Raw genomic sequence first — 24463 nt, 5'->3', positions numbered from 1 at the left:
TGAGCCTGCATCTAATCACATGCAGGGCTCGTTAACACAGACTGAGGAGCCCACCCCAGTCCTGGTTCAGCGGGTCGGGGGGTGGGCCTGAGAATGTGTCTTTCTAACAAGCTCCCACGGGATGCTGATGCGGCTGGTCCCAGCCCAAACCTCTAGAACCACTCACCTCCACAGACTGGTCAGTAAAGGAGCCAACACAGGTATTAAGATCCATCTGGTCAACCCATTTATAGTTTGATGAAAATGAATGATGGGTAGCCAGAATAAATTTTAAAACTTCTATTTGGAGAACTTCCCCATGTCAATTATCTTTTAGATCAGGTTCATTTCTTGACAGTTAGTACCTGGAGGGAGAAAAGTCCTCAGCGATGGATCTGTTTGTTGAGCACCGGTGCTAGGTCGGGCACGCAGTTTTAGCATCGTCTCCCCCTGGAAGCACCCTGTGCTCCCAAGCACGCTACACAGCCCTCTATTTCTGTCCTTTATCAGACTCCACTGCAGGTGTCACCTTGACTCAGTGTCCCTGCTTGTCTCCTCCTAGCCAGAAACCATGCCACCTGGCCCCTATCACAGCACCTGACATACAATTAGTGCTCAATAATTACCCTTACTGAATGGAACAGGCCAAGCTCAGCTTGGGTGGAGGGATGGAGGAAGGCTTCCCATAGAAGTAAGAGATGAACTGAGTTTGGAAATACAGAGCTCTGGTGGAAAGGAACAAGGGTTGGGGCAGGGGATTTCTGGCAGGATACCTGGTCACCACCTCCTGTAAGTGAATTTGAAGGCTGACAAACCCCGCCCCAAGTGCTAGGCCTCACCCCAACTAGCCCGGACCCCCCTCCACGGACTCCACTGAACACTGAGCCCCCCAGCTCTGGTCTCTGGATGCAGATACCTGATGTTTTGCAGCCTCAAACTAACTCAGCACCATCCTGTCCCCATAGTGTACCCGAGTCCTGGTCTGTTCCTGGTGAGTCACCTCATTAAGCTAGCAAAGACTGAAAGGACTCTGTCTCAATCTCCTGCTGTGACAACAAGGGACAGGAGCGCCAAGATGGTGGGGAAGGAAGGCTGGGATTTGAGCAAGAGTGGGTGGCTTCAGAGAGAGAAGGTACTGGGCAAATGAGAGCTGCTACAGAAGGTTTGTGGTCCTCAGATGGGAAGGCTGAGAAGTCACATTCAGGTCTTTTCATCAGAGAAACACCGTAATTTGCTGTTTCTATACAGTCTAGTGAAAGAAGGTGCATATTGTGCTAAATTTTATTCTTTTAAAGAGTCTAAATTACTTTGGCTTATTTGGGATAATTTTTACTTTAACTTTTATTTACGCCTCCTTTAAATGAGATTTAACAAGAGATCATCCTGTGAAATACTGGAACTCAGCTAAGATTTTAGTAAAACAAGAGTGTAAAAGTACTGCTAAGGCCAGAAGTGCCAAAACAGACGGGCTAGAAGGAGCTCTCCTGGGGGGGCCGTGGGTGCCGCCTGGGGACAGACTGCTGTCTGGTGGCCGAAGGCGCCACTGCAGCTCTCACTCTCCTGATGCTAAGAAAACCTTGGGGGGAAAAAAAATAGAGCCAGCCTGTTAATCCTGGCCCCACTGGCAGCTGGTTAGCAATGACTCTTGTTGAGGGGGTACACTCTGACTAAAGCCAAGAGGAATCTGTTTTTGAACAGGGTGGCATTTTCCTCAAGGTTCCTTGGAAAAAAGGAACAGCCTTTCTTCAGGCTTTTCTTTTTTAAGCTCTGAGGGAAATACGGACTTTAGAGCTGTTGTGCTTTCTAACTAAGGCAAGATTTAGCAAATAAAAGTAATTCCCAAAATCTGAATTTCCAAACTGCAGCAGGACATCTTACAGGGACATGTGACAGCTTGCTACGTGATAAATCGTAAGAAATACTAACAGTGACACAGAGAGAACAGGCTTGATGGATTTACTGCCCTCAACTGAATAATCACGAGAAAACAGTTCTGATTAAAATTTTATAAGAAGTAAACTCAAGTCAGTAAACAAAACATATATTCAGAAATATGCGTTACATTAGATCAAAATTGTAAAGAAACCCAACTGAATTAGCACAATTCACAACTTGTGAAGGGGCCTCTAAAATGGAGTAAGGAGAGTTGTTTTTATCATCTAAACATTTATCATCTATCTGCTTTTCTAGAAAAACGGGTTCACTTTAAAAACCAGCCACTGACAGTCTAGCAATCCCACTTCTGGGTATATACGCAAAAGAACTGAAAGCAGGGACTCGGAGAGATCTGTACACCCATGCTCCCAGCAGCGCTATTCTCAGGAGCCAAGAGCAGATGCAGTGCAAGTGTCAGGTGTCTAGCAATGGCTGAACGGATAAACAAAACAGACTATGTCCATGGACTGCAACACTTTCGACCTTAAAAAGGAAGGAAATTCCACTATGTGCTGCTACACAGATGAACCCTGAGGACACTATGCTAAGTGAAATAAGCCAGTCACAAAAAGAGGAACACTGTGATTCTGCTTCTGTGAGGCATCCAGAGAAGTGAAATTCAGAGACAAAGCAGAATGATGGCTGCCGGGGGCCGGGACAGGGGGATGTGGGGACGTATTATTTAATGGGCACACAGTTTCTGGTTGGTGATGGTTGCACCACAATGTGAAGGTACTTAATGCCACAGAACTGTACACTTAAAAGTGGCGAAACTAGTCAATTTTATGCCAGGTATATTTTACCCCACTGAAAACCAAAACCAAAGACCGGGCACCCTACACCCACGGAGGGCCGGAGGTTTTTGCTGTCTCTATCTGCTCTGCAGCGCTAAAACGAGTCTCTCGGCTTCTCCGTATTTGAGATTCCTTTGTTTACATATGAGCACGACTCTTCTGAGGTTACTGCAAAACAAAAACAAGCCAACCCCACAGTGTAACCTCTTTTAACAGGACTTTTGCCCGTCAAAGTTCATCCTTCCCTTTCCCATGCACGGCAACTGTCACTAGGTGCTCAAAGCCAACGTGATGTGTGAGAAAGAGACCTCACATACAGAATACATTCACCCCATCCCAACAGCCCAAAAGTCTTAACCCATTCCAGCATCAACTCCAAGTCCGAAAATCTCATCTAAATCAGGTATGGGTGAGACCAGAGGTCTGATTCATCCTGAGGCAAAATTCCTCTGCAGGTATGAACACGTGAAACTTGCTACTGTGGAAGTTATCTGCTTCCAAAGTACAATGGTCACACAGGCATAGGCAGAGATTCCCATTACAAAAGGGAGAAATCAAAAAGTAGAAAGGGGTCTTGGGCCTCAAGCAAGTCCGAAATCTAGCAGGGCAAATGCGTTCGATTTTAAGGCTTGAGAATAATCTTTGGCTGATGCTCTATCATCCAGCCCATGGAGAGGGGAGCCCTGCCTCTGGGCCCCCTTAGCCAAGGGCAGCAGCCCCACATCCTAGCCGAGGAGGAGGCAGCCTCAGCCCCCAAGACCCATACCTGCTGTGCCCGTGCGGGCAAAGGCAGTCCTGCCAACTCCCAAACTGCCTTCACGGCCATTTCCCCTTTTGAAGGATAACACGTCACAGCAGGACAGCTCTTCGGTAGAATCCTGAAGTCCCACAGCCTTCCTTCACTTTGTCCTGTCTTGTCCCCTTCAGTTTAAACTGGCAACATTTCCACTGGGACGACTGACTGGACCATCGAGCCACACTTGTAACCTCTTTGGCAAACACTGTCCAGCCACAACACCCTCACTGTTCTCTGCAGAGCATGCTTTCTCATTTCTTGCAATAGGGATAGGCAGAGGTGGGAAAATTTGAGTTCTTCCAAATCTTCAACATCTGGTCCCTTCTTGCTTAACAACTCCTTCTTCAATTTCTCTCTCCTCAGATTTTATTATAAGCAGCACGGAGAAACCAGGCAGGGTTTCTAAACACTCTGCTCAGAAATCTCCTCAGCTAAATATTCCAGTTCATTCTTGAACATTCTACCTTACACAAACACTAGAACACAATTTGGCCAAGTTCTTTGCCACTGTATAACAAGTGTTGCCCTTGGTCCAGTGTCCAACAGCATGTTCCTCATTTCTGATACTGCACTCCAGAAGCACCTTTAACAGTCCTAATTCTAGCAACATTCTGTTTGTGGTACTACATGTCTATCTCTAAGATGAGAGAAGCTTCCTCTAAAGCTCTCTGCTTTCTGAGTCCTCATCAGAATCACTTTTCACAACCATGTTTCTACCAACTATCCCTTCAAGGTAATCTAGGGTTTTTCTAACATGTGCCTCAAAACTCTTGTAGCTTCTACACATTACCCAGTTGCAATGCCACTTCCGCATCTTCAGGTAACTGTTAGAGCAGCACCCCACTTGCCAGGATCAATATCTATAGCGGTCTACCAGGGCTGCCACAATACAATATCACAGACTGGGGGCTTAAACAGCATTCATTTACTTTCTCACAATTCTGGAGGCTAGAAGTCCAAGATGGGGGTGCCAGCAGCGTTGGTTTCTTCAGAAGCCTCTCTCTTGGCCTGCAGATGGCCGCCTTCTCTCTGTGTCCTCGCATGGCTGTCCCTCTGCTGTGTTGTGTGACTCAGTCCTACTGGATTCGGGCCCACCCTCGTGACCTACTTTAAATTAATTACCTCTTTACGACCTTATCTCCAAATACAGAGACATTCTGAGGCACTGGGCCTTAGGCTCCAACACAGGAATTCTGAGAGAACACAATTCTGCCCGTAACACTGGGTCTCTGTTGTAGCGCTCAGTGGGGCACTGGGCTTCATGCTGGTTTATGTATTCCCTTACAATACACAAAAGCTTTCTCCAAGTACGCCTAAAAACACAAGAGCATTAGGGAACAGATTTCTAGATCTATAACTTTCATTTCTCACTGTTAAAACTGACTTGCCTGAGAACACATCAAGTATATAGGTTCTCCTTTCAGCCCCTCCCTTCCTACTCTTCTGCTCTGGGAGAGAGAGGCAGGCTGCTCACCCTCCCTTACTGGGGTTCACTGTCCCGAAGTGAAAAACTTGCATGGTGGGGCAAACATCTGATCACCAAGCATCTGCTCTTTTTATCTCCCTCTGAACTGCACTCCTCCCCTTTGAAGCCCTAGGCCCCAATCCCATTCCTTAGCTCAGATGGCATATAAGCCTCACTTGCCTGAGGGCCTCTGAGTCTCATATTTTTATGGGGCTCCCATATGTACAAAATTAAATTTTCTCCTGTTTGTCTTATGTCAATTTAATTATTAGACCAAAGAACCTAAAAGGGGAAAAAGGGAAAATTTTCGTCCCCTACATACACACATCAGCAACACAAACAAGAAAGGACAACCATGATGTCATTCCTACGGCACACAACTCAAGTGTCAAATGATATCAAGGAGTTGACAGAGTAACCTCCAATAAAGGAAACAAGTCAGCACCTCTTACCACCTTGCATCCTCCTCTGTGGTCCTAACGACAATTATTTTAGTAGTTGTTTTCACTTTGAAATATAATCAAGACTTTAATTTTTCTTACTATCAAAAACTTATTTACACTTGTCCTCCTTTTTATAATAAAGAATTATAGACCCAGGAAGGAGTTTTATAGGTCTACAGCAGAAATAGGCTCTGCAACAAAAGACCTAAGAAGACAAACAGGTGTGCTTCACAGGGTACCACAAAAATGGGATGCCATCCAATCAGTGACCAGAGGCAAGGAGGGCCTTAGGCTGGTGAGGAACCCAGAACTAATGTGCCCACATGACACCCCCCAGCAGCAGCCTGCACAGGCACTGTGAAGACCCCACAGCCCCAGGATGACTGGGTCTAGGAACATGGAGGTGGACTGAGACACCGCTGGGCACCTCCTCCAGCCTAAAGCTTCCTCAAGGAAGCCGAACAAATAATAATTGAAAAATTTTAGCAAGAATAGTGTCAGAAGTACCTAAAAACCATAAGGAACTGTAAATAGTTTATCCTGATCATTTTCCAAAACAGCTCCTTTTTCCTGTAAGAGGCTCTAAACCTATTTCCTGTATTCCCAGACCCCAGAGATCGCAGACAACAGGCCTGCAGGTCTCCTGCTCACAATCCTCACCTAAATCTAAGGACTGAACCATCTGAGAAATCCCAAGACCGCCCTGAGAGCTATGGGGGTGGACGCCCCTCGCCCCCCAAGCTCATGGCGCTTCCACTGAGCTGGGGCTCTGAGACCAGCTGGGGGAGAACATGCAGCCCTAATGAGACACATGAGAGCACCCAAGGACAGAATGCTGATTTTAACCAATTGAACTTGCAAATTCTCCCTGAAACTAAACAGAAACAAAATATTTTAGCTCTTCTGCTTTTTTGAGGAGGCTCTTGCCCACAAAAGACTGGTGTGGGGCATTGTTATGAGTCTGCAGTGAGGTAAAGAGCCAGAACAAAAGCCATCACAGAGGTGACAGCATTATCTACACCTTTCTGATTAAGGTAAAGGAATGCTTTTGCCATAATATAGTTTCAGTAACTAGTTTCACAAAATCAAAAAGTGTAACCAGTACCTGTTCATGATCCTCAATGAAGAGTAGTACAGGTATAATATTCCCCAGCCACGTCCTTGTTGTGCCCACTCACAAGAGACCTTTAGTCAAATTCATTCCTTCTTTACCATACAGACAATTCAGAGGGACATGGTTCCTTCCCAAATGGTGCCCCACCCCCCACCCCAACACACACACTCACATGTCCTCCACCGTGATGTCTTTCAGGATCTGGCAGTAGTCCACATTCCACACAGCCTGGTCATCCCAAACCTTGGAGGCCAGCAGGATCGCCCCTAGAACAATCCGCTTCCAGTTGGCCGGACAGATGTCTATCTCTGCATATGTTAAAAGTCTTTCAAGGTATACCTGGGAAGACATGAAAATGCCAGAGCTAAAGGACTTGAGTTGTTTTGTCCTACATGCTAGCATACATAAACTCTAAAACTGTTTGACTCCATTTCACCAGCCTTTAAACAAGGATTTATCCTCTGATCATACCTATTTTTAAAAAGTCAAAGGGCTCAGCTAGTCTGATGGGAAATGGACACCCTCTGTAACTGAAGAGTGTGGATGTAGCTGGATCGTAAAAGACTCTGAGGCAGGAACAAATTCCAGGTAGCACAGGTTAATTTCTCACTCTAACAACTACGATATCGATACGGATTCAACATACAATGGTACAAATTTCAACAAACAGTGTCAAAGGAACAAACGTTTTCTATCTCGTAAAGTTTTTATTTTGAGGCAATTATAAATTTACATGCTGCATCAATAAACCTATTTTTTTATTATTGTGGTAAAATATATATAACATTTACCATTTAACCATTTTTAAGTGCACAGTTCCGTAGCAGTAAGTACATTCACACTGTTGTAAAATCACCACCCATCTCTGTCCCCAGAGCTTTCTCATCATCCCGAACTAAACTCTGTTCCTACTAACCAACTCCCTGTTCCCCTTCCCCCCAACCTTTGGCAAAAACCATTCTACTTTGTCTCCATGAGTTTGACTACTCTAGGAATCATTCAATGTTTGTCATTTTTGTTCTGGCTTTTTTCTCTTAGCATGTCCTCAAGGTTCATCCAAGTATGTAGCATATGTTAAAATTTCTTCCCTTTTTAAGGCTGAATAATAATCCACTGCATACCACATTGTGTTTACCCATTTTTCCATCGATGGACATTTGAGTTGTTTCCTCCTTTTGGTTATTGTGAATAATGTTGCTGCTGTGAACACTGGTATACAAATACCTGTTTGAGTCTCCACTTTTGATTCTTTTGGGTATGGACCCAGAAGGAGAACTGCTGGATGATATGATAATTCTATATTTAATTTTTTAAGGAACCACCATATTATTTTTCCACAGTACCTAGGCCACTTAACATTCCCACCAGCAATGCACAGGGGTTTCAATTTTTTCATATCCTCGCCAACACCAGTTATTTTGTTTTCTTTTTTTTTTTTTTTTTTTTTTAATAATAGTCATCCTAATGAGTGTGAAGTAGGTATCTCACTGTGGTTTTGATTCGATTTTTAAATGAAATAATTTTAGCTGAAGTTGGTAAATGAAACCAAGTAACATAAGATTTATAAATTGCCATAATGTAGCTTGAAGACAGATATCAGAAATACCCACAAAGTGCTTTGCTTACTTTGGGTCACAAGGTAAGAATTCCTTTTAAAGTTTTCCTTCTGTTTATCAGCATGTTTTATACTTCTCTGAACCATGGAATTATTGTTTCTATAGTTTATCAAACACATTTACAAAGTGGAATTACTGTATCAGAAAGAAACAAACGAAACGAATCATATATAAACTTTTAAGAACCTGCTTCCTAAAACAGATGAAATCTATATAGTATTAAATTTTTCATAGTTTGTAATGCCCATAAAGTCTTAAATATCATGCAATTTTTAAAAAGGCATGTGGTGGTGGGGGCAGGGGCGTGTCTGGTTGGCTCAGTCTGCTGAGTGTCCGATTCTTGGTTTCGGTTCATGTTGTGATCTTGAGGTCGTGGGATCGAGCCCCACGTCAGGCTCCATGCTCAGCATGGAGTCTGCTTGTCCCTCTCCCTCCCCGTCCTCCCGTCTCCTCTCTTGCACTTGCTCACTCACTCGCTGTCTCTCTTTCTAAAATTAAAAAAAAAAAATCTTAAAAAGGCATGTGTGGGAAAAAATGTTAACACAAATACACAAATAAAGATAATTATCAGTTAAATATCAATACTCATAAATGAGATGGGAAAGTCCACACCTGTTACATCATTAGGGCTCTGGGGAGGAGACTGCACTTTGGGAAATTCTTGAGAAACAGGGCAACTAACTGGTTGATTGGGAGAAGTTTGTTAAATGACACGAATCCGTCAACAGAAGCACAGGATAATGCCAGAAGCAGACTAAGAATTACACAACACAGAGCCCACAAGATGAGAACAGATACGCGAGAGGCGGTGTGAAGCCCTCAAACTTAAGCCATGGGTCCCTGTGTAACAGAGCAGTAACTATGTGCCAAGCACGGTGCCCATCGCTGGAGACACAGGACAGCAGCACTGACGGCTCTGGCCACACCGTGGAAAATGGGCTAGAAAGGAGCACAGCTGATGGGCAGAGGAGACGATGCAGCAGTTGGGATAAGCAAGATCAGGGTCTGAACTGGGGACATGACAGGAGAGACTGACAGTCCTATCAGACCGACCTAGAGTCCAGGGACCCCAACAACCAAGAAGGTGGGCTGCTGCAGGAGACCCCAAGGCTTCCAGCTCATATAGCTGGATGGGCGACACCTGAGACAGGGAGCCCTGCTGGGGGAAAGACAGTTACAGGTGGACGCTGTATGTCTGAGACATCCCAGAAGACGTCACCCATGTAGGCGGTACACACACCCTTGTGAAGCTCGAAGAAAAGAGCCCTCAGATAGAAATTTGAGTGTCTGCGGCACATCCCAGGTCTTGGGATGACAGCTTAGGGAGAGAGAAAAGGAGGGGCCGGGGCCTTAAGAGCCCCTCCTGTTTTAACATCTGGAGAGAGGGTAAAGGGGCAGCAAAGGAGAGGGAGGAATAATATCTGGTGTGTTCTGCTCTTAAGATGTGTAATACTCGGGGCGCCTGGGTGGCTCAGTCGGTTAAGCGGCTGCCTTCGGCTCAGGTCATGATCCCAGAGTCCTGGGATCGAGCCCCACATGGGGCTCCCTGCTCGGCGGGAAGCCTGCTTCTCCCTTACCCTCTGCCTGCCACTCTGCCTACTTGTGCTATCTCTCTGTCAGATAAAGAAATTTTAAAAAATCTTTAAAAAAAAAAAAAAAAAGATGTGTAATACTCTGGAGAAGAAGCTCCAAGGCAAATGGAGGTGTTTTTAAGTACCTGAATTAGGCTTACAATATTATACAGGGCATATAAGAAGGAAATTGAAATGGTCTCTTTCACAGCAAAAAATAAAATTAAAGATGTAAAAACACTTCAGGCAGTGACTGTGTGGGTGGAGAGGGGCAAGGAGGCCAGGGGGGTGAGGTACTTAGGAGGGAGAGTAGGAAGAGAGAGGGAAAGGGTGAGAGAGCCTTATCAGGCTCTCCACCTAGTAAACCCTAAGCTCCCTGAGGACAAGGGCCATGTCTCATTCCCACTTGTGTGCCCAGCATCTAGCACAATGCTAGCAGAGGGTGTGACCTCAGGCTGCTTCATTCACGGACACACCATCCACGTAGGAGCCCTGGCTCTGGAATACAGCAACGGGAGGGTACATTTTCGTGTAAGGAATTTAGGTAAGAACATGGCCACAAAGAATGGCATCCAGGAAAGGGAACTGCATTGACAAAGGCAGAGTGGATTTAAAGGCGAAACGGAGCCCATGGTTTGTGGGCCAGGTACAGTGGTGGACGAGGAAGTTCAGAGGACAGAGTCACTCTGCTGTGCCAAGCGCAGACAGTCAAAAAGACCTTCCAATAAGCCCCAGGAAGTCACACAGCGTGGCATTCTCACTGCTTTATCACTGCTTTATGGCACCGTTGCGGGAGTTTCCAAACCTCTCTCAGTGAGCAGTAACATAACAGCATTTGGTTGTGACACCTACTGGCGAGAAAAAGTAGGTCACTGACTAGAGCTCCATGATCTTTTCAATGGCATTTATTATATTAAATGAGCAAAAAGAGTGAGCTAATGTTTTAGATCATGACTTTCATTTGTGTGAAAACTGTCATTCTTCAGGTAAAAATCCAGGCCAGGTCAAGCGGAATTTCAGCCAGACTCTGTCCTGGGGACCCCAGACTGCATCTTTGACAAAGGCTGACAACTAACTCTTCTCATTCTCCATCAAGAAGGGCTACACTTGTGGTGAGCACCACATAAAGTATGAACTTGTCAAATCACTATGCTGTACACATGAAACAAATGTAACACTGTGTGTCAACTACACTCAAAAAAATTAAAACAGAAAAAAAGAATCACAAAATATACAATAAAACTGAACTAAGGGCAGAAAACGAAGACTGGACCTAACTAAGTCTCCAGATTTTTAAAGCATGAGACAAAGAAGGTTGTGAAACAATGTTCACCCCTTACACAGACAAGGTATGCAAATCTCTCCAAGCTCCCCACTGAAATAGACTCTCACTGGCTCAGTGCAAATGGGTGGCTACTCAATTTACTTCTTACTTACTTTATATCATAGTTGGTAGACTTATTAATAAGCATGTTAATGATATTTACAATAATATTTAATACTAAAAAAAGAACCCAAAATTATCATTCCATGTCTGATATTCCACTAAGGCTAAGTAAAGGAATTAGGTATTACAGTACGCCCCTTACCAAGGGAAGGCAGCTGTTATGCTGGGGGATGAGGCATTCATAATAACCTCCACTTAATAGCATGTAATTTAGCAGAACTTGTCAGTAAGGCCATATTCAAGGGTCAGCTGCAATTTCTTTAGTAAACTCCCAGTTGGATATTTTAATTCTCTGCCAAGTAAAATAATAATTGATTTTTCCTAAACAATATTCCTAGACCATTCATTGCTAATAGGACAAGCTTGCTCAATTAAATTTTCAGATTTAAATTCATGAGAAGGACTATCCTAAGGAGTCTCTAGAAAATACAGGTCAGTGAGCAATTACAGAGTTACAAAGAGCATTCAGCTGACTGCATGTAACAAAACTGTTCAAAGGCATGGGGGAGGAATAAAATGCAAACTCATGGAATCAAGGATATATACCAAAATCTTGATGATACTGAAATTATTCCAAACCGATTTGAGAGAGCTTATCTAGGACTACCAGGGAAGACGGTGGTGTAGGAGGACCCGAAGCTCACCTCCTCCCATGGATATAACTAGGTAACACCTACATCAGTGTAAATAACCCAGAAAACAACCTGAAGACTGGCAGAACAAACTCTCCACAGCTAAATGTAGAGAAGAGGACACAATGAAGAGGGTAGCAAGCGCAGAGATGTGGCTGGGAGCCAAATGGACTCACAGTGACTGTCCCCAGGAGGGAGGGACATGCGGGCATGGAGAGGGGAGAGAAACAGACCCTCACACCAGGGAGCCTGCAGGGGAAACCTTCACGGGGAAGACAAATCCTGGCAACACTGGGCTTTGGAAACCAGAGGGGCCAAATTTTGCAAGTTCTTACAACTTGTGGGGCTTAACAACTAGCACTTTAAAAATCAGTGGTCTCAGCTCTGGGAGAGCAGGCAGGGTAAAAGGAAACTGAGTCCCTGCTCTTGAACAGACAATACAATAAACAGCCCCGCAGAAATACAGCTTAGAAACAGCAGTTTGAAAAATGCGTGAGGTATAAGGGAGGAAGATTTGCTTACTAACTGCAAGCATGTCTGGAGGGGCAGAAACCCCTGGGAGACTTCTCCAGGAACAAAGGAGCTGGCTGGGGCCGTTTCCCTCCCCTGCCCCTTAGCCTAAACACAAGGACACGTGCTGGAACCAGCACAGTGCAAACATTCTCCACCTAACTTGCTTAACAGCATGTCCCACACCCCCACATTCTCCTGTGGACATGCCCCCTCCCGCCAGGCCTCTGCTCTAGGTGCCCTCCCACAGGAAGCCCAAGCAAACCTTGCTAACACTGTGTGTCCTGGACCCAGGTATTTCTGCAGATCTGAAGTCTGGATCTGCAGGCCTCAGTCCCCAAGGCTAAGGTCCCCTACCTTAGACCAGCACAAACCTTGCTAACACTGCCCACCTGCACCCACGTTCTCCTATGGTCCTGTTTCCTCCAATATTTTTGGTCAGAGCCCATCCAATGTGGTGCTACAAGCCCTGGCAGTCCCAACAGGGGCTAGCACAATCCCAGAGTGACTCCTACCCCAGGGACAGGGAAGATAACCTCACACACCAGTCCAACTGTGGCCCCAGCAGTGGACTAAGGGCAGACATCTGGTATGACTGCAGCACCTCTCTCACCCCCCACCCCCCACAACCAACACTTCTCAGGGGACAAAACAGGGAAAGCATCTGCCACTGGGTGCTACTCCAGCTCTGGCAAATGCCTGGTCTCACTCAACTCAAGCCCAAGGCAGTCCCAGACTGGCCTACACAGGGACCAGACCTTCCCAAAACAGGCAAAGTGAGCCACTGCAGGCGACTGGACTAAAAGCAAAAGGGGCTCAGCCACAACGGCAGGGTACACACAGCACACCCGGGAGACCCCCCTGAAGCACCAGATTCTGGTGAACAGGGGTCACTGCACTGAAGGGCACTACAGGACCTCTTCTTCACTAGGCCACGACTTTCAACAGCAGGAGACGTAGGTGACTTTCCAAAAACAGAGAAACAGACACAGAGAGACAAAATGAGGAGATGGAGGAATATGCCCCAAATGAAAGAACAGGAAAAAAATCACAACAAGAGACCTAAATAAAACAGAGGTAATATGCATAATAGAGAATTCAAAGTAATGGTCATAAAGATACTCACTGGACTTGAGAAAAGGGTACAGGACTTCAGTGAGACCCTCAACAAAGAGATAGAAAACATAAAAAAGAACCAATCAGAGATGAAAACCTCAGTATCTGAAATTAAAAATACACTAGATAAACAGTAGACTAGAGGAAGCAGAACTGATCAGCATCTGGAGGACAGAGTAATGGAAAGTAATGGAGCTGAATAGGAGAGAAAAAAATAATAACAAATGAAAATATATATGGGGAATTCAGGGACAACATCAAGCGTAATGACATTCACATTATAGAGATCCCACAAGGAGATGAGTGAGGGAAAAGAAGGCAGAAGATTTATTTGAAGCTGAAAACTTCCTGAATCTGGGGAAGGAAACAGAAATCCAGATCCAGGAGACACAGAGAGCCCCCAGCAAAATCAACCCAAAGAGATCCACATCAAGACACCCAATAATTAAAATGGCAGAAAGTGGTGATAAAGAAAGAATGTGAAAAGCAGCAAGAGAAAAGAAGACAGCTGCATACAAAAGGGAAACCCTGTAATCTAGTTATCAGCGGATTTTTCAGCAGAAACTTTGTAGGCCAGAAGACGGTAGCATGATATACTCAAAGAGCTGAAAGGAAACAACCTGCAGCCAAGAATACTCTATCCAGCAAGACTATCATTCAGAACAGAAGGAGAGATAAAGTGATTAACATAATAAAATAAAAAAAAAATAAATTAAAAAAAAAGGAGCAATAAAGAGTTTCCTAGACAGGGGTGCCTGGGTGGCTCAGTGGTTAGGCGTCTGCCTTTCTTCAGCTCAGGTCATGATCCCAGGGTCCTGGGATCGAGCCCCACATCAGGCTCCCTGCTCAGCAGGAAGCCTGCTTCTCCCTCTCCCACTCCCCCTGCTTGTGTTCCCTCTCTCGCTGTGTCTCTCTCTGTCAAATAAATAAATAAAATCTTAAAAGAAAAAAAAAAAGTTTCCTAGACAGACAAAAGTTAAAGGAATTCATGACCACTAAATAGCCCTACAAGAAATGTTCAAGGGGATTCATTGAGTGGAAAAGAAAGACCATAAGCAAAAGTAAAAAAAGTAGGAAGCACAAAAAGCAGTAAAATTAAGTATATCTATAAAAATCAGTCAAGGGATTCACAGAATAAAAGGAAGTAAAGCATGACACCATATACCTAAAACGTAACAGGGAGAAGAGTAAAGAATGGGTTCATGTTAGGGTTATGCAGGGCATGAAACCTTCCACTGCCCCCAGCAGGCTCTGTGTTACATTTTAGCAAGCTAGATATTATGGATGATTTCATGCTCTAACATTAACCCCAACAATCACGTCAGGGTCACCACTTGCCAGGAATGGCCAGCAATCCCTGTACCAATGGATGAAAGATTACTCCAAACCTTGCTGTGAAAGAGAGGAGAAAGCAAGGGGGTGAACGCTCAGAGACAAAGATCCTTTGCCCTTCTTTGCTCCGGCTTTTATTGGTCCTTCAGGATAATCACAAATCCTTATCACTGTTTCTCAAGCACGTGATGTGTGACAAGGGGTCTTACTGAAACTAGGAGGATCTGTTTGCGGGAAAGATACGATATGCTTATCTGCGTGTTCTACGAGTTCTGCTAAACATAGCCTAAAGGGACGATAAATACATCTCTTAGATCACAGGGCGGCTGTTTGGGCTAAGAAAGCTTCGGGACGGCAACTCCCTGCGGCATTCCTACAGCAGAGTGGTCATGCATGCCTCGGCATTCCAAAGGCCTATGCCCTTCTCCGAAACTTTCCATTGCCCCCAGCGGCTTCCATGTTATATTTTAGCAAGCCAGGTATTATGGATGACTTCATGCTCTACATTAACCCCAACAGGTTCAAGCTTAAGTGATGATCAATTTTATACAGACTGCTATATGCAGAAGATGTTATATACAAATCTAATGGTAACCACAAATCAAAAACCAGTAATAGACATGTAAAAAAATAAAAAGAAAGGAATCCAAGGATATCACTAAAGAAAGCCACAAAAAGTGAGCAAAGAGAGCAAGAGAAGGAACAGGGAAGAACTACAAAAACAGCCATAAAACAAGTAAGAAAATGGCAATAAGTACCTAACTATCAATAATTACTTTGAATGTAAATGACCTAAACACTCCAATCAAAAGATACAGGGTGATAGAATGGATAAAAAAAGTAAGACCCATACATGCTGCCTACAAGAAACTCATCTCAGACCTAAAGACATACGAAAATTGAACGTAAAGGGATGGAAAAGTATTTATCATGCAAATGGAAGTGAAAAGAAAGCTGGGGTAGCAGTACTCACATCGGACAAAATGGACTTTAAAACAAAGACTGTAACAACAGACAAGAAGGACACTATATAATTATAAAGGGAAAAGTCCAACAAGAAAATATTAACAATTGTAAATATTTATGCACCTTACACGGGAGCACCCAAATACATAAAGCAATTAATAACAAACATAAAGGAAGTAATTAATGGTAATACAATAATAGTAGGGGACTTTAATACCCCATTCACAGCAATTGGTAAATCATCCCACGAAAAATCAATAAGGAAATAGTGGCTTTGAATGACACGCTGGACGAGATGGATCTAACAGTTATATTTAGAACATTCCACCCTAAAACAGCAGAATACACATTCTTTATAAGTGCACATGAAATATTCGCCTGAATAAGTCATACATTAGGCCACAAAACAAGTATCAACAAATTCAAAAAGAAGTCATACATGCATCTTTTCTTAGCACATGCTATGAAACTAGAAATCAACAATAAGAAAAAAATCTAGAAACAACACAAATACATGGAGGTTAAATAACATTCTACTAAACAATGAATGGGTCAACCAAGAAATCAAAAAGGAAATCAAAAAATAATGAAGACAAATGAATTTGAAAACACAATGGTCCAAAATATTTAGGATGCAGCAAAAGAGGAAAGAGGGAAGTTTATAGCAATACAGGCCTACCTCAAGAAGCAAGAAAACTCTCAAATAAACAACCTAACCTTACACCCGAAGGAGCTAGAAAAACAAGCTCAAACAAAACCCACCCAAAATATAAAGAACCAAATAATAAAGATTAGAGCAGAAATAAACAAAACAGATACTAAAAAACAATAGAACAGATAAATGAACTCAGGAGCTGGTTCTTTGAAAAGATCAACAAAATTGAAATACCTTTAGCCAGCCTCACAAAAAAAAGAAAAAAGAGAGAGACAGAGAGAGAGGACTCAAACAAATTCAGAAATGAAAGAAGAGAAACAATAACCAACACCACAAAAAATAAAGGATTATAAAAGAGTATTATGAAATATTATAAGCAAACAAACTGGACAATGTAGAAGAAATGGATAAATTCCTAGAAACTTATAACCTCCCAAAACTGAATCAGGAGTAGAAAATTTGAACAGACTAATTGCCAGCAATGAAATTGAATCAGTAATCAAAAAACCCAAGAAACAAAAGTCCAGGACCAGATCGCTTCACAGGTAAATTCTTTTTCTCAAACTATTCCAAAAAAAAAGAGAAGAAGAAGGAAAGATTCTGAGGCCAACATTACCCTGATAACCAAAACCAGATGAAGACAACACAAAAAAGGAGAACTATAAGCCAATTATCTCTGATGAACATAGAGGAATACAGAATCCTCAACAAAATATTAGCAAACTAAATCCAATGATACATTAAAAAAATCATTTACCACGATCAAGTGCAATTTGGGATGCAAGGGTAGTTCAATATTTGCAAATCAATCAATGCAATACATCACATCAATAAAAGAAAGAATAAAAATCATATGATCATTTCAATAGACACAGAGAAGGCATTTGACAAAGTACAACATCCATTCATGATAAAAATCCTCAACAAAGTAGGTTGTTTTTTTTTTAAAGATTTTATTTATTCGACAGAGAGAGAGAGCGCGCGCTCAAGTGCACAAGCAGGGGGAGCGGGAGAGGGAGAAGCAGGCTCCCCACTGAGCAGGGATCCCGATGCAGGGCTTGATCCCAGGACCCTGGGATCATGACCTGAGCTGAAGGCAGACGCTTAACCGACTGTGCCACCCAGGCGCCCCAACAAAGTAGGTTTAGAAGAAACACACCTCAACACAATAAAGCCTTTATGTGAAAAACCCACAACTAATATCATCCTCATCTTTTCCCCTAAGGTCAGGAATAAGACAAGGATGTACATTCTCACTTTTATTCTACATAGTACTGGAAGTCTTAGACACAGCAATCAGACAACAAAAAGAAATAAAAGGCATCCAAATCAGTAAGGAATAAGTAAAACTTTCACTATTTGCAGGTGACATGACATGATACAATATACAGAAAACCTGAAAGACTCCACCAAAAAACTGCTAGAATTGATATATTCAAATTCAGTAAAGTCACAGGGTACAAAAATCAATGTACAGAAATCTTGCATTTCTATACACCAATTAGGAAGCAGCAGAAAGCAAACAACCCCATTTACAAGTGTACCAAAAATAGTAAGATACATAGGAATAAATCTACCCAAAAAGGTGAAAGACCTGTACTCCGAAAACTATAAAACATTGATAAAAGAAATTGAAAATGACACCAAGAAATGGAAAGACATTTCATGCTCACGGGTTGGAAGAACAAATATTGTTAAAATGCCTATACTACCCAAAGTAATTTACACATTTAATGCAATCCCTATCAAAATACTAATAGCATTTTTCACACAACTAGAACAAATAATCTTAAAATTTGTATGGAACCACAAAAGACAAATAGCCAAAGTAATCTTGAAACAGAAAAGCAAAGCTGGAAGCATCCCAATTCCAGACTTCAAGCTGTATTACAAAGCTGTAGCAATCAAAACAGTATGGTACTGGCAAGAAATAGACACATAGATCAACAGAACAAAACAGAAAACCCAGAATAAACCCACAATTATATGGTAAATTAATCTTCAACAAAGCAGGAAAGAATATCCAATGGAAAAAAGTCTCTTCAACAAATGGTGCTGGGAAAACTGGACAGCCAGATGCAAAAGAACGAAACGGACCACTTTCTTATACCATACACAAAAATAAATTCAAAATGGACTAAATACCAAAATGTGAGACATGGAACCATAAAAACCATGCAAGACAACACAGACAGTATCTTCTTTGATGTCAGGCATAGCAAGTTTTTGTTTTAGATGTGCCTCCTGAGGCAAGGAAAACAAAAGCAAAAATAAACTCTTGGGACTACGTCAAAATAAAAAGCTTCTGCACGCAAGAGAAACAATCAATGAAACTAAAAGGCAACCTACACAATGGGAGAAAATATATGCAAATGGCATATCCAATAAAGGGTTAGTATCCAAAATATATAAAGAACTTAAAAAACTCAATACCCAAAAAACAAATATTCCAATTAAAAACTGGGCAGAAGACATGAACAGACATTTCCCCAAAGTAGACATAGAGATGGCCAACAGACACATGAAAAGATGCTCATCATCACCTACCATTAGGGAAATGCAAATCAAAACCACAATGAGGCACCACCTTAAACTTGTAAGAATGGCTAAAATCAACAATACAAGACACAACAGGTGTTGGCGAGGATGTGAAGAAAAAAGAACACTTGTGCACTGTTGGTGGGAATGCAAACTGGTACAGCTAATGTGGAAAACAGTATGGAGGATCCTCAAAAAGTTAAAAATTGAAATACTCTATATGATCCTGCAATCACACTACTGGGTAGTTAGCCAAAGAACATGAAAATACTAATTCAAAGGGATACATGCACCACAATGTTTACTGTAGCATTATTTATAATAACCAAATTATGGAAGCAGCCTAAGTGTCCATTGATTGATGAATGAATAAAGAAGATGTGGTATACATATACACAAACACACACACATATAATGGAGTATTATTCAGCTATAAAAAAAGAATGAAATCTTGCCATTTGTAACAACATGGATGGAGCTTGAGAGTATAATGCTAAGCGAAATAAGTCAGAGAAAGACAAATACCATATGATTTCACTCCTATGTGCAATTTAAGAAACAAAACAAACGAGCAAAGGGAAAAAAGAAAAACAGAGAGAGACAAACCAAGAAACAAATTCTTAATTATAGAGAACAAACTGATGGTTACCAGAGGGGAGGGTGGCAGGGGGATGAGTTAAATAGGTGATAGGGATTAAGGTGTGCACTTGTGATAAGCACAGGCCTGATGTATGGAATTGCTGAATCACTATATTGTACACCTGAAACTAATATAACACTGTAAATTAACTAATTGGAATTAAAATAAAAACTTAAAAAAACAAAAAAAATAAGGAAAGTCTGAGAAACAATTACAGACAAGAGGAGGCTAAGGAGATATGACAACTAAATGTAATGTGGTATCCTGGATGGGATCCTGGGAAAGAGAAGGGACAATGGGTAAAAACTAAGGAATCTGAATAAAGCATGAACTTTAGTTAATAATATCTCAGTATCGGTTCTTTAATTGTAACAAATATACAAATATAAGAGGCCAATAATAACATTATAGATGTTATATAATATTATAGATGTTAGTAATAAACTGGGTGTGAGGTATATGGGAACTCTGTACTACCTTCACAATTTTCCTATACATCTAAAATTAAAAGCTTACTCAAGAAAATATCTCTATAAAAATGAAAACACAACTTAGCAAAATTTATGCAACATAGCTAAAGCTTAGAGGGAAATTTATTAAATTCCTATATTAAAAAAGGATAATCTCAAATCAATAACCTAACCTTCCACCTTAAGCTATAATTTCTTTAGTTAACTCCCACTTGGGTATTTTAATTCTCTACCAAGTAAAACAATATACAATTGATTTTCCTAAACGATATCTGTAAGTAACCAGAAGAAAAAGAAGAGCAAACTAAACCTAAAAAAAGCAGGAGGAAGGAATTAATAAAGATTAGAGTGGAAACAAATGAAACAGAGAACAGAAAAACAGAAAATCAATAAACTGAATGTTGGTTCTTTAGAAAGATCACTAAAATTGATAAACCTTTAGCCAGACCAACCAAGAAAAAAAGAAAGAAGACTAAAATTAGTAAAAGCAGGAGGAGAAAGGAGACATTACAATAGACTTTACAGAAATTAAAAAAAAAAAAAATTGTAAGGGAATACTATAAACAACTATTATCCAACAAATTGGATAACTTAGATGAAATGGACAAATTACTGGGCGCCTGGGTGGCTCAGTTGGTTAAGCGACTGCCTTCGGCTCAGGTCATGATCCTGGAGTCCCGGGATCGAGTCCCGCATCGGGCTCCCTGCTCAGCAGGGAGTCTGCTTCTCCCTCGGACCCTCACCCCTCTCATTCTCTCTCTCTCAAAAATAAATAAAATTAAAAAAAAAAAAAAGAAATGGACAAATTACTAAATGACACAAACCAACTGAAGAAGAAATAGATAACCGGAATAGACCTATAGTAAGGAAAGAGGTAGAATTTATAATATAAAAACTTCCAACAAGGAAAAATCCTGACCAAGATGGCTTCAGTGGTGAATTCTACCAAACATTTAAATAAGAATGAACACCAATCCTCAAACTCTTCAGAAAAACAGAAGGGGAAGGAATGGTTCCTAAGTCATAAGGTCAGCATTATGCTGATTCCAAAACCAAAGAGATCACAAGAAAATCAAAGAACAATAGCCCCTACAAATATAGATGCAACAATTCTCAACAAAATACTAGCAAACCAAATCCAGCAACATATAAAAATAATTATATATCACAACCATGTGGGATAATTTATCCCAGGAATGCAAGGTTGATTTTAACATATCCATAAAGTAAAGGAAAAACCACATGATCAATCTCAATACGTGTAGGAAAAGCATTTGACAGAATCCAATACTCTTACAAAAAAAAAAAAAAAAAAACTCCACAAATTAGGAATAGAAGCGAACTTCCTCAATTTGACAGAGGCATCTATGAAAAACCCACAGCTAACACATCTAAGAGAAAAAGACCGAAAGCTTTCCCTATAAGATCATGAACAAAACAAGGATGTGCACTCTCACCACTTCTATTCAACACTGTGCTAGAGGTCTAGCTAAGACAAATATGCCAGGAAAACCAATAAAAAGCATCCAGCTTAGAAAGGGAGAAGTAAAACTATGTCTATTTGCAGATGACATGATCTTGCATATATAAAATTCTAAGGAATCTAGTAAAATACTATTAGAACTAAAATGAGTTCAGCAATGTGGAAGGATACAAGATGAATCTACAAAAATAAATTATATTCCTATACACTAGCAATAAACAATCTCAAAATGAAAATTAAGAAAACAACTCCACTTACTGTTGAATGAAACAGAATACCTAGGAATAAATTTAATAAAGTAAGTGCAAGACTTGTGCACTGAAAACTATAAAACTGCTGAAAGAAAAAGAAGAAAATCTAAAAGGAAAGACATCCCACGTTCCCGGACTAGAAGACGTACTAGTGTTAAGACTAAAATAGTCCCCAAATTGATCTACATATTTGATGCAGTTCCTGTCAAAATCCTAGCTGGTTTTGTTTCTGTTTGTTTTGCAGAAACTAGCAAGCTAATTTTAAAATGGAAAACGTAAGGGTCACAGAATAGCTAAAAAAAATCTTGAAGAATAACATAGTTGGAAGAGTCAGAGTCATACTTTCTTTTTTTTTCTTTAAGAGAGAGTGCGAGAGTGGGGGGAGGGGCAGAGGGAGAGAGAGAATCTTAAGCAGGCTCCATGCCCAGCGCAGAGCCCAACCTCAAGACCTGAGCCAAAATCAAGAGTCGGACGCTTAACCGACTGAGCCACCCAGGTGTCCCAAGAGTTATACTTTCTAACTTCGGCTACAAAGCTATGGTAATCAAGACAGTGTGGTTGTGGACATAAGGAAATACAAACAGATCAATGGCATAAAACTGAAAGTCCAGAAATAAACCTGTCCATTTATGGTCAATTGATTTTTGACAAGAGTTATGAAACAATTCAATGAAAAAAGGACAGTCTCTTCAACAAATGGCACTGCAACAACTGGATATCCACGTGCAAAAGAATAAATCTGGACCCCTACCTCACAAAAATGAGTTCCAAATGGATCATATACCTAAATGTAAGACCGAAAATTACATAACTCCTAAAAGAAAACATAGGAGTAAATCAACATCACCTTGAGTTATTCAATGGTTTCTTAGATACAACACCAAAAGCACAAGAAACAAAAGAAAAAATATATATAGATTGGGCTTTATGAAAATGAAAACCAATATTGTAAATGATACTATTAAGAAAGTAAAATGACAACACAGAGAATAGGAGAAAATACTTGTGAATCATTACCTGACAAGGGACTTTTAAGCCAGAACATATAAAGAACTCTTATAATTCAATAATAAAAAGACAACCCAATTTAAAAATGGGCAAAGAATTTGAATAGACCCATTTCTCCAAAGAAGATATACAAATGACCAGTAAACACATGAAAAGATGTTCAACATTATTAATCATTAGGGAAATGCAAATCAAAACTAGAATGAGATAACACTTCTAAAAGTGGCTAAAATCAAAAAAGACAACAAGGGTTGGCAAGGAACATTACATGTGAAAAAACTGGAACCCTCCTATTAGGGAACTGCCAATGGGAATGTAAAATGGTGCAACCATACTGGAAAACAGACTATTCCTCAAAAAATTAAAGAGTTACCATATGACCCAGCAATTCCATTCTTAGGTATATAGCAAGAGAAATGAAATGAAAATATATGTCTAACTCAAAAACATGTATACAAATGTTCACAGCAGCGTTATTCATAATAGCTAAAAAATAGAAACTCATATGTCCATCAACTGATGAATGAATAAACAAAATGGAACATTATTTGGCAATAAAAAAGAATGAAACACTCTACATGTCACAAAATGGATGCTGTTTGAAAACATTACAGTAAATGAAAAGCCAGTCACAAAAGACCACATAGTATATGAATCTGTTCTACGAAATGTCTAGAATAGGCAAATCCCTTGAGAAAGAAAATAGATTAGTGGGTTTATTTGGGCCTAGGGTGGGGACTGGGGATGGAGAGTGGCTGATAAAGGGTAAAGGGTTTCTTTATGGGATGATGAAAATATTCTGAAATTAGGTTGTGGTGATGGTCGTACAAGATACAAAAAAATCACTGAAGTGCTCACTTTAAATAAGGGGATTTTATGGTAAGTTGAACTAGATATCTCAATAAAGCTACAAAAAATAAGGAATTAATAAAAAGGTAATACATCTTCTGTCTGGTTAGTTCCATTAGTTGCCACCCCCATTTCTTCTCAACTCCCCCTTTCTTTATGCCTGACTGCTCTCTATCAGCTACTGACTTCCTTTCTCCCTCCCATCACCATCAGATAGAACCAACCTTCTGGGCGACACTCAGTCAGGGGCTCAGCTGAGCAATGTCCCCAAGCTAATGACTTCGCCACCCTCCCTTCAGAAAGCTTACCTTAATACCTTAAATAGAATAGCAGAATAGGAGTTTAAAGTTTTATAAAACTCCCGGGATAGGGGAAGACTATAGCAAATAGCTCCTGAATGCTCCCTATGTTTCAGGCAAAGTGCAAAGCACATCAACACCACTTTCGTTTACTTCAGCAGTAAGCAGTTCTTACTACACTTACTTTGACATTTAATATTTATTAGGTACCCGGCTGTGTTCTGATGTTGGTCACATTGCAGTGAACAAGAAAGACAAAAAGATTTTTTAAAAACCTCTTAATCATGGAACTTATAAACAAAATAAGATAAATGAGTAAAACCTAAAGAACATTAATTGGTGATAAGTGCTATGAAGAAAAACAAAGCAGGAAATGATGAGAAGGGAATGTGGGGGAGGAGGGAGGTTACAATTCAAAGTACGATGGCCCCATGGACGTGCCCTATGAGCAAGGCTTGAAGGAAGGCAGGGTGGCGCCACACGCCTATCTGGGAAAGAGGATTCCAGGCAGTGGTGTCAAGTGCCAAAGTCCCAAGGCAGGTAGTGGTATGTGG

General features: G+C 41.1%; 1 protein-coding gene across 2 annotated transcripts in view; it reads right to left on the bottom strand.

Annotated features, from left to right (window-relative positions):
* CCNY (cyclin Y) overlaps positions 1-24463 on the bottom strand; it is a 220788-nt gene that overhangs the window by 5234 nt on the left and 191091 nt on the right. For both annotated transcript variants that reach the window (XM_036084126.2, XM_078075381.1), the window contains one exon: positions 6699-6865. In XM_036084126.2, the coding sequence (XP_035940019.1) occupies positions 6699-6865 (167 nt within the window). The remainder of the gene's footprint in view (positions 1-6698; positions 6866-24463) is intronic.

This window comes from Halichoerus grypus, chromosome 6 (assembly GCF_964656455.1).
Source record: "Halichoerus grypus chromosome 6, mHalGry1.hap1.1, whole genome shotgun sequence".
Taxonomy (NCBI): Eukaryota; Metazoa; Chordata; class Mammalia; order Carnivora; family Phocidae; genus Halichoerus; species Halichoerus grypus.
The sequence above is the reverse complement of the archived record's forward strand: the minus strand, read 5'-3'. Positions and strand labels throughout refer to the sequence as shown.